The sequence below is a fragment of the Tachysurus fulvidraco genome, chromosome 13 (genome assembly GCF_022655615.1).
Source record: "Tachysurus fulvidraco isolate hzauxx_2018 chromosome 13, HZAU_PFXX_2.0, whole genome shotgun sequence".
Classification (NCBI taxonomy): domain Eukaryota; kingdom Metazoa; phylum Chordata; class Actinopteri; order Siluriformes; family Bagridae; genus Tachysurus; species Tachysurus fulvidraco.
The window spans coordinates 27872557-27882556 of record NC_062530.1 but is presented as its reverse complement, the minus strand read 5'-3'; the positions used below and the strand labels follow the sequence as shown (position 1 = coordinate 27882556).

At 37.6% G+C, this 10000-nt stretch overlaps 2 protein-coding genes and 1 long non-coding RNA gene across 3 annotated transcripts in view; 2 read left to right on the top strand and 1 right to left on the bottom strand.

Annotated features, from left to right (window-relative positions):
• LOC113657299 overlaps positions 1 to 10000 on the bottom strand; it is a 1727325-nt gene that overhangs the window by 1130303 nt on the left and 587022 nt on the right. The window lies entirely within an intron of this gene.
• LOC125146171 overlaps positions 1 to 10000 on the top strand; it is a 1103650-nt gene that overhangs the window by 680094 nt on the left and 413556 nt on the right. The window lies entirely within an intron of this gene.
• Positions 1004 to 10000, top strand: part of fbn1 (fibrillin 1) — an 83126-nt gene continuing 74129 nt past the window's right edge. The window contains exons 1-3 of the mRNA XM_047822097.1: positions 1004 to 1235; positions 1545 to 1747; positions 9257 to 9339. Of these exons, the coding sequence (XP_047678053.1) occupies positions 1608 to 1747; positions 9257 to 9339 (223 nt within the window). The 5' untranslated portion in view covers positions 1004 to 1235; positions 1545 to 1607. The remainder of the gene's footprint in view (positions 1236 to 1544; positions 1748 to 9256; positions 9340 to 10000) is intronic.

Below are 10000 nucleotides of genomic sequence, written 5' to 3'. Positions count from 1 at the left end.
GAGAGCGAGAGGGATAGGAGAAAGGGGGACCGTGGAGGTAGTATAGAGAGTGATATAGTTGATAGAGAAAGAGAGAGCTCTCCCTCGCTTTCTCTCTCTCTTTCCTCTTTTCTCCCTCTTTCCTTTCTTCTCTCTCTCTCCTTTCTCTCGCGCTCGCGTGCGCGCTGGCTGCGCCGTGGTGCCTCGCGCGCGCGGTTGTGCGCGCTCGACTTTTTCGCCCGCGCGCGCGTGCTTTCGATGCTCGGGTGTCCCGGGCTCGCCGCTCGTTGACGTGCGCGGGTCGCGGGCGCGCGCGCGCGCGCGCGGGCCGGCGGCGCGCGCGGGTCTCGCGTTCGCTCGGGTGCGCGCGGGCGCGCGGGGGGCGCGCTCGCTTCGCTCTCGGGCGCGCTCCGCGGCGTGCACGGGTGCGTCGGGCGAGTGTGCCGCGCGCGCGCTCGCTCGCGCGCGCGGGCGAGTGACGTGAGTGAGAGAGTGAGTGAGTGCGGCTACGCGAGACGGCTCGCGAAGGAGGCGCTTCCCCTCCCAGCCCGCAGAAGAAAGAAAGAAAGAAAGAAAGAAAGAAACAAACAAACAAACAAATAAATAAATAAATTCTGCATGAGACGTTCAGTTCATGTAAAATATTTAGATTTCTCTCCGTGTTGATTGTTAATGTAGTTTTATTTATTTATTTATTTATTTATTTATTTATTTATTTATTTATTTATTTATTTATTTATAACCCATAAGACAGCTGTCATCCACACACTCAGTCAGCTGAATCTAATTCACTGAATCGACTCTTTTGATCTATGAATCGACTCTTTTTTTGTCCATATTTTGTTATAATGGTTGATTTACACTGGAGTTATTAATGAAGTTCTGTGGAACAGATTCATAATGCAGCTATAGGAGTATAAACGTGTGGTGGTGTGAGAGAAGAACTGAGAGAGGGGAAAGGGAGTGTTTTGGGGAGGAGAAGACTGACGATGAGGAGGAGGGATGAAAGAGAAAGTTCATCAGAGAGAGGGAGAGAGAGAGAGAGAGGGAGAGAGAGTTGGTGAAAGTTCTGCTCATCCTGCACTGCTCTTAAAGGAGCTCTGCGTCTCTTCACTTCACGGCTGCATGCTGATCTCCTGCCAGGATTAAACTGTGCTGATCTCCAGCTCAGGATCCTGCTCTTTTCCTCCTCTTTTTCTTTTCTCCAGCTGCTTTCAGATCAGACAGAGAAGAGACACACAGGCTGCTGCAGGGAGGTACAGTAACATCCAGCTGTTTACTTCTTCACTTCTTCTCTTTTCTCTGATTGTTTTTTCGTGTGTGTGTGTAATCTGTTTAGATGTCGGATGGTTGATGATCTCACACAGAGCCGAACTACATCTGTTTGCACTTTTTATGCAAATTCTGCTGAATTCTGCTGATTTGGGCTCGTTTGGCTGCTGGGCTTCTCGCATTCCTTCACTTTTTTTCTTTTTCCTCTGTAAAATTCATCGTCTTTGCTCCGTGGCTGGTTTGTTCAGCTGTACGATTTTATAGTGATTTTTTTTTTGGTTGTTTTTATGCAGATCTGATCCGGATCGTCCCTGAGCTGCGTTGTCTTTTTCTCCATTGGATTATCAGAGGGCAGGATGTGGTGGCTGAGGCTGTTGATTTTAGGATTTTGGTCAGCACTTGTGGTGTTTGGCGCGACTGAAGATAGCAAACCGGAGCAGAAGGAAGTCAGCAGGACCAAACGCAGAGGAAACACGGGACAGCTCGGCCTCAAGGGGTAACTACACTGTTAACTACTCAAACACATTAATGTTGTGTGACTGATTGGGATGTGAACAGACCTGAAGGTAGAGACAGGAAAATAAATGGGATTCATATAAACACTATTTTATAGGTAAATAAACCTGACTGCAGTTTTATAAATAATGGTTTGTGGTCATTAGGAAGCAAACAGCATGAAATATTTTTATATTTATTAAAAAGTGTTGGTGTTTCTCCTTTAATTGTTTATTGGTTTCTTATATTTAATCCTGATGAAGCACAGCGAGGTCTAGTCTTGGTGTAATGTTAGAGAAAAAGATCTGCAGTGTTTGTGTTCCACAGTCATGTGTGGAGAGCACTGCAGGAACGGGTTCTGTTGAATAAATCACTACGTGTTCTGCTGATGTTCTCAGCAAGCTCTGGGAAACGTGACCAAATGGTTAAACTGGTCCAAGAATCTGGTTCTGGTTTGAAGTTCCCCTGTAGTTTACTCACAAACTGGTCTTCAGGTTTTATAGACCTGAATATTTTTCTGTTGAAATGCAGAGGTGAGAGATTGAGGAACGGCTCTAAGTGGAACTGTGCTGAACAGAATTAAAAGTCGTCTCTGAAACATTTCTACATCACAGTTTTATTTAAATACAGCTTTTATAAAAATTTTCACAAAGCAGATGTAGAAAAATATAGAAATTCAGAATAGAAATATTAAAAGTTCATATTTATTCTGAATAAGTAAGAGGTGACAGTGGTAATTAATACTCATAAGGAAGAAAACGACATGGGGAAGAATCCTGGGACGGAACCGGACAGAAAAGTGAGCCTCATCCTTATCTGACACCAGGGAGTCGGATTATAACTCATTATAAACACAGTTCATTATAAACACTGAGAGTGGGATTATAAATCATTATAAACACTGAGAGTGGGATTATAAATCATTATAAACACAGAGTGGGATTATAAATCATTACAAACACTCAGAGTGATATTATAAATCATTATAAACACTGAGAGTGGGATTATAAATCATTATAAACACTGAGAGTGAGATTATAAATCATTACAAACACTGAGAGTGGGATTATAAATCATTACAAACACTGAGAGTGGGATTATAAATCATTATAAACACTGAGAGTGAGATTATAAATAATTATAAACACTGAGAGTGGGATTATAAATCATTACAAACACTGAGAGTGATATTATAAATCATTATAAACACTAAGAGTGGGATTATAAATCATTATAAACACTGAGAGTGGGATTATAAATCATTATAAACACTAAGAGTGGGATTATAAATCATTATAAACACTGAGAGTGGGATTATAAATCATTATAAACACTAAGAGTGGGATTATAAATCATTATAAACACTGAGAGTGGGATTATAAATCATTATAAACACTGAGAGTAGGATTATAAATCATTATAAACACAGTTCATTATAAACACTGACAGTGGGATTATAAATCATTATAAACACTAAGAGTGGGATCATAAATCATTATAAACACTGAGAGTGGGATTATAAATCATTATAAACACTGAGAGTGGGATTATAAATCATTATAAACACTGAGAGTGAGATTATAAATAATTATAAACACTGAGAGTGGGATTATAAATCATTACAAACACTGAGAGTGATATTATAAATCATTATAAACACTAAGAGTGGGATTATAAATCATTATAAACACTGAGAGTGGGATTATAAATCATTATAAACACTAAGAGTGGGATTATAAATCATTATAAACACTGAGAGTGGGATTATAAATCATTATAAACACTGAGAGTGGGATTATAAATCATTATAAACACAGTTCATTATAAACACTGACAGTGGGATTATAAATCATTATAAACACTAAGAGTGGGATCATAAATCATTATAAACACTGAGAGTGGGATTATAAATCATTATAAACACTGAGAGTGGGATTATAAATCATTATAAACACTGAGAGTGGGATTATAAATCATTATAAACACTGAGAGTGGGATTATAAATCAGACACTGAGAGTGGGATTATAAATCATTATAAACACTGAGAGTGGGATTATAAATCATTATAAACACTGAGAGTGGGATTATAAATCATTATAAACACTGAGAGTGAGATTATAAATAATTATAAACACTGAGAGTGGGATTATAAATCATTACAAACACTGAGAGTGATATTATAAATCATTATAAACACTGAGAGTGGGATTATAAATCATTATAAACACTGAGAGTGGGATTATAAATCAGACACTGAGAGTGGGATTATAAATCATTATAAACACTGAGAGTGGGATTATAAATCATTATAAACACTGAGAGTGGGATTATAAATCATTATAAACACTGAGAGTGAGATTATAAATAATTATAAACACTGAGAGTGGGATTATAAATCATTACAAACACTGAGAGTGATATTATAAATCATTATAAACACTAAGAGTGGGATTATAAATCATTACAAACACTGAGAGTGGGATTATAAATCATTATAAACACTGAGAGTGGGATTATAAATCATTATAAACACTATGAGTGGGATTATAAATCATTATAAACACTATGAGTGGGATTATAAATCATTATAAACACTATGAGTGGGATTATAAATCATTATAAACACTATGAGTGGGATTATAAATCATTATAAACACTGAGAGTGGGATTATAAATCATTATAAACACTGAGAGTGGGATTATAAATCATTATAAACACAGTTCATTATAAACACTGACAGTGGGATTATAAATCATTATAAACACTAAGAGTGGGATCATAAATCATTATAAACACTGAGAGTGGGATTATAAATCATTATAAACACTGAGAGTGGGATTATAAATCATTATAAACACTGAGAGTGAGATTATAAATAATTATAAACACTGAGAGTGGGATTATAAATCATTACAAACACTGAGAGTGATATTATAAATCATTATAAACACTAAGAGTGGGATTATAAATCATTATAAACACTGAGAGTGGGATTATAAATCATTATAAACACTAAGAGTGGGATTATAAATCATTATAAACACTGAGAGTGGGATTATAAATCATTATAAACACTGAGAGTGGGATTATAAATCATTATAAACACAGTTCATTATAAACACTGACAGTGGGATTATAAATCATTATAAACACTAAGAGTGGGATCATAAATCATTATAAACACTGAGAGTGGGATTATAAATCATTATAAACACTGAGAGTGGGATTATAAATCATTATAAACACTGAGAGTGGGATTATAAATCATTATAAACACTGAGAGTGGGATTATAAATCAGACACTGAGAGTGGGATTATAAATCATTATAAACACTGAGAGTGGGATTATAAATCATTATAAACACTGAGAGTGGGATTATAAATCATTATAAACACTGAGAGTGAGATTATAAATAATTATAAACACTGAGAGTGGGATTATAAATCATTACAAACACTGAGAGTGATATTATAAATCATTATAAACACTAAGAGTGGGATTATAAATCATTATAAACACTGAGAGTGGGATTATAAATCATTATAAACACTAAGAGTGGGATTATAAATCATTATAAACACTGAGAGTGGGATTATAAATCATTATAAACACTGAGAGTAGGATTATAAATCATTATAAACACAGTTCATTATAAACACTGACAGTGGGATTATAAATCATTATAAACACTAAGAGTGGGATCATAAATCATTATAAACACTGAGAGTGGGATTATAAATCATTATAAACACTGAGAGTGGGATTATAAATCATTATAAACACTGAGAGTGGGATTATAAATCATTATAAACACTGAGAGTGGGATTATAAATCATAGACACTGAGAGTGGGATTATAAATCATTATAAACACTGAGAGTGGGATTATAAATCATTATAAACACTAAGAGTGGGATTATAAATCATTATAAACACTGAGAGTGGGATTATAAATCATTATAAACACTGAGAGTGGGATTATAAATCATTATAAACACTAAGAGTGGGATTATAAATCATTATAAACACTGAGAGTGGGATTATAAATCATTATAAACACTGAGAGTGGGATTATAAATCATTATAAACACAGTTCATTATAAACACTGACAGTGGGATTATAAATCATTATAAACACTAAGAGTGGGATCATAAATCATTATAAACACTGAGAGTGGGATTATAAATCATTATAAACACTGAGAGTGGGATTATAAATCATTATAAACACTGAGAGTGGGATTATAAATCATTATAAACACTGAGAGTGGGATTATAAATCATAGACACTGAGAGTGGGATTATAAATCATTATAAACACTGAGAGTGGGATTATAAATCATTATAAACACTAAGAGTGGGATTATAAATCATTATAAACACTGAGAGTGGGATTATAAATCATTATAAACACTGAGAGTGGGATTATAAATCATTATAAACACTAAGAGTGGGATTATAAATCATTATAAACACTGAGAGTGGGATTATAAATCATTATAAACACTGAGAGTGGGATTATAAATCATTATAAACACAGTTCATTATAAACACTGACAGTGGGATTATAAATCATTATAAACACTAAGAGTGGGATCATAAATCATTATAAACACTGAGAGTGGGATTATAAATCATTATAAACACTGAGAGTGGGATTATAAATCATTATAAACACTGAGAGTGGGATTATAAATCATTATAAACACTGAGAGTGGGATTATAAATCATAGACACTGAGAGTGGGATTATAAATCATTATAAACACTGAGAGTGGGATTATAAATCATTATAAACACTGAGAGTGGGATTGTAAATCATTATAAACACTGAGAGTGGGATTATAAATCATTATAAACAGTGAGTGGGATTATAAATCATTATAAACACTGAGAGTGGGATTATAAATCATTATAGACACTGAGAATTGGATTATAAATCATTATAAACACTGAGAGTGGGATTATAAATCATTATAAACACTGAGAGTGGGATTATAAATCATAGACACTGAGAGTGGGATTATAAATCATTATAAACACTGAGAGTGGGATTATAAATCATTATAAACACTGAGAGTGGGATTATAAATCATTATAAACACTGAGAGTGGGATTATAAATCATTATACACACTGAGAGTGGGATTATAAATCATTATAAACACTGAGAGTGGGATTATAAATCATTATAAACACCAGAGTGTGGGATTATAAATCGTCATCTCCATGGTATCTAACCACAGCAAACCCATGTATCTCCACCCATGTGGTTCTTAATCAGAAGCAGTGAGCATCTTCAAGTGATGTGGCCTGAAGCAGGGCATCGGGTGTAACAGGAGGTCTGGAGAGCAGTGCTGAGGAACCCTGGGAGCTCAGTAGTGTGTAGAGTCTCAGAGTCAGACTCAGCATCTTGTACACCATCTTTGGGTGCTGCTATTACACTGAAAAGCAATTTAACAACCATTCAAACTTTGTTCATTAAAAAAAGCCACATCATACTTTTTATCTTCTATAGTGAGTTACTTCCTGTAGTGTGTTGTGTTCCATCAGCTCTAAACACTCGTCCCCTCAGCGGTCTCTCTTTATTCTCTCAGCTCTAAACACTTGTCCCCTCAGCGGTCTCTCTTTATTCTCTCAGCTCTAAACACTCGTCCCCTCAGCGGTCTCTCTTTATTCTCTCAGCTCTAAACACTCGTCCCCTCAGCGGTCTCTCTTTATTCTCTCAGCTCTAAACACTCGTCGCCTCAGCGGTCTCTCTTTATTCTCTCAGCTCTAAACACTCGTCCCCTCAGCGGTCTCTCTTTATTCTCTCAGCTCTAAACACTCATCCCCTCAGCGGTCTCTCTTTATTCTCTCAGCTCTAAACACTCGTCCCCTCAGCGGTCTCTCTTTATTCTCTCAGCTCTAAACACTCGTCCCCTCAGCGGTCTCTCTTTATTCTCTCAGCTCTAAACACTCGTCGCCTCAGCGGTCTCTCTTTATTCTCTCAGCTCTAAACACTCGTCCCCTCAGCGGTCTCTCTTTATTCTCTCAGCTCTAAACACTCGTCCCCTCAGCGGTCTCTCTTTATTCTCTCAGCTCTAAACACTCGTCCCCTCAGCGGTCTCTCTTTATTCTCTCAGCTCTAAACACTCGTCCTTCAGCGGTCTCTCTTTATTTTTATTGTCTTTCTTTAATCTCTATTCAAGTTAATAAGAGAAAAATCTCAGCTTGTTACTGAGTAACACAAAGAAACGTAAACTCCTCTGTCCTGAAAATGTGGAGAACTTCAAGTTCCAGCTTTATCTTTGACTGTCACACTGGAGACTCCTTCACCACATCACATCACACACACACACACACACACACACACACACACACACACACACACACACACACACACACACACACACACACACACACACACACTGGAGATTCCTTCACCACAGAAACATTTCTCTGGACCTCTTGGTTACACATAATTTGATGTTCCTGTGTTAGGATGAGAGTATTAACAGTATCCTGCATTAGTCAGTGCTGTTTATTAGTATCTCAGTATCTCACTATCTCAGTATCTCGCTATCTCAGTATCTCACTATCTCGCTATCTCAGTATCTCAGTATCTCACTATCTCAGTATCTCACTATCTCAGTATCTCACTATCTCACTATCACACAATCCCAGTACTTCAGTAAGTTATTGATCTGTGTCTCAGCACCTTATTGCTCTGAATTTAGAGCTTGGGACATTTTGCACAGACATGTATTTAGTCCCTGCCGTTATTCTGAGGACAGTAATGTGTTTCAGCTCTAATGTGTTTCAGCTCTAATGTGTTTCAGCTCTAATGTGTTTCAGCTCTACATGTCATAATGTAGGTATTTGTTAAGACTTGAGACAGTGGAGGCTTCTTAACTTCGTCCTCACTTATTATTGTACTGAACCAGCTGCAGCTTCTGATAATAAAGTTCTGACTAGCAGACAACTGAAAGTGAACCTAACAAACGTGAGATGAAGTGAAGCCTCCAAGAGACCTTCCTCTTCAGGTGCATGCTGGGAGAGTGAGGACACTGAGGGGCGGGGCTTCCTGGGGTCAGATGATTTCAACTAATCCATAACAACTACACAGCTGTCAATCGTTTCAGAGTTCATTTGTCTCATCTGCAGTTTTTTTAAAGTCTGTGTTTGAGCACTGAATAAATCTAAGTGCTTATTAAACAACATGGCAGAACATAAGACATGTGGCAGATCTGCTGGAGTTTTGGGCTCAGGCCTGGAGTGGGACACATTCCTGTTGCCTTGTTATAAGAACACAGTGTGACTGCAAATAATCAAATAGGTTTTGAGACAAACGAAATGTTCCTGATCTGTTTGGGTGATTCAGGTCTGTGAGCATGAGTCATATTCACTCAGATGAGTAGGAGATGTTTTGAGGAACACGTATTAATGTGGTTAGAAGTAACACATTTCTCCAATTTATCAATTAAACATCTCTGGCTCGAAACACGTGCTTACTGAATTTGTTTTGCAGCCCTAATGTGTGTGGAACGCAACAACACTCCTACTGCTGTCCTGGATGGAAAACTCTCACCGGAGGAAACCAGTGTATTGTCCGTAAGTTTTATAGATGTGTTAATATACTGAACGTCACACACTCACACCAACACCTTCCTCTGCTCGTTGTAATGGAGTCAGAGGCTGTCCAGTCACAGAAGCTTCTGAAGCTCCAACCCTCGGGTAGCATTACCACTGCCTCCATCATCACCAACACTTCCAGCACCACCACCACCTTCATCACCTCAAACCACTACCTCTACCGGCACCACCACCTCCACCATCTCATACCCCCAGTGGTAACAGCAAGCTTCACAGCAAGAAGTTAAACAGATGTTCAGAACTTCACTTAATTCTTCAGAACACTGAAATATCTAATTGATCTGACCTTTGCCTGAATTCTTTCCGTTCAGATGGAAGTGTGTTGAGGTGGTGTTTTTTCCTCCGGGTCTGAATAGAGTGCTGCATTTGTCAGGAAGGCCGGTGTGGGCTCTGTGCCGGTGTTGTGGCTGTTGGCTGAAGACCTGATTGTTTATGTAGTATAGAGCTGAAAGTGAGGAAGTGTGAGGTCGCGATCTGAATCACTACAAGCACAGAAGGAGCTCAAACCCCAAATGCTCAAACCTAAAGAACTCTAAACTGTAAACTCTTTTCTCTATGGGGTGTCGGCAGGGCATTATTTACAGAATGCCGCTTTTTGCTCTGGAGACTGGATGTGTCA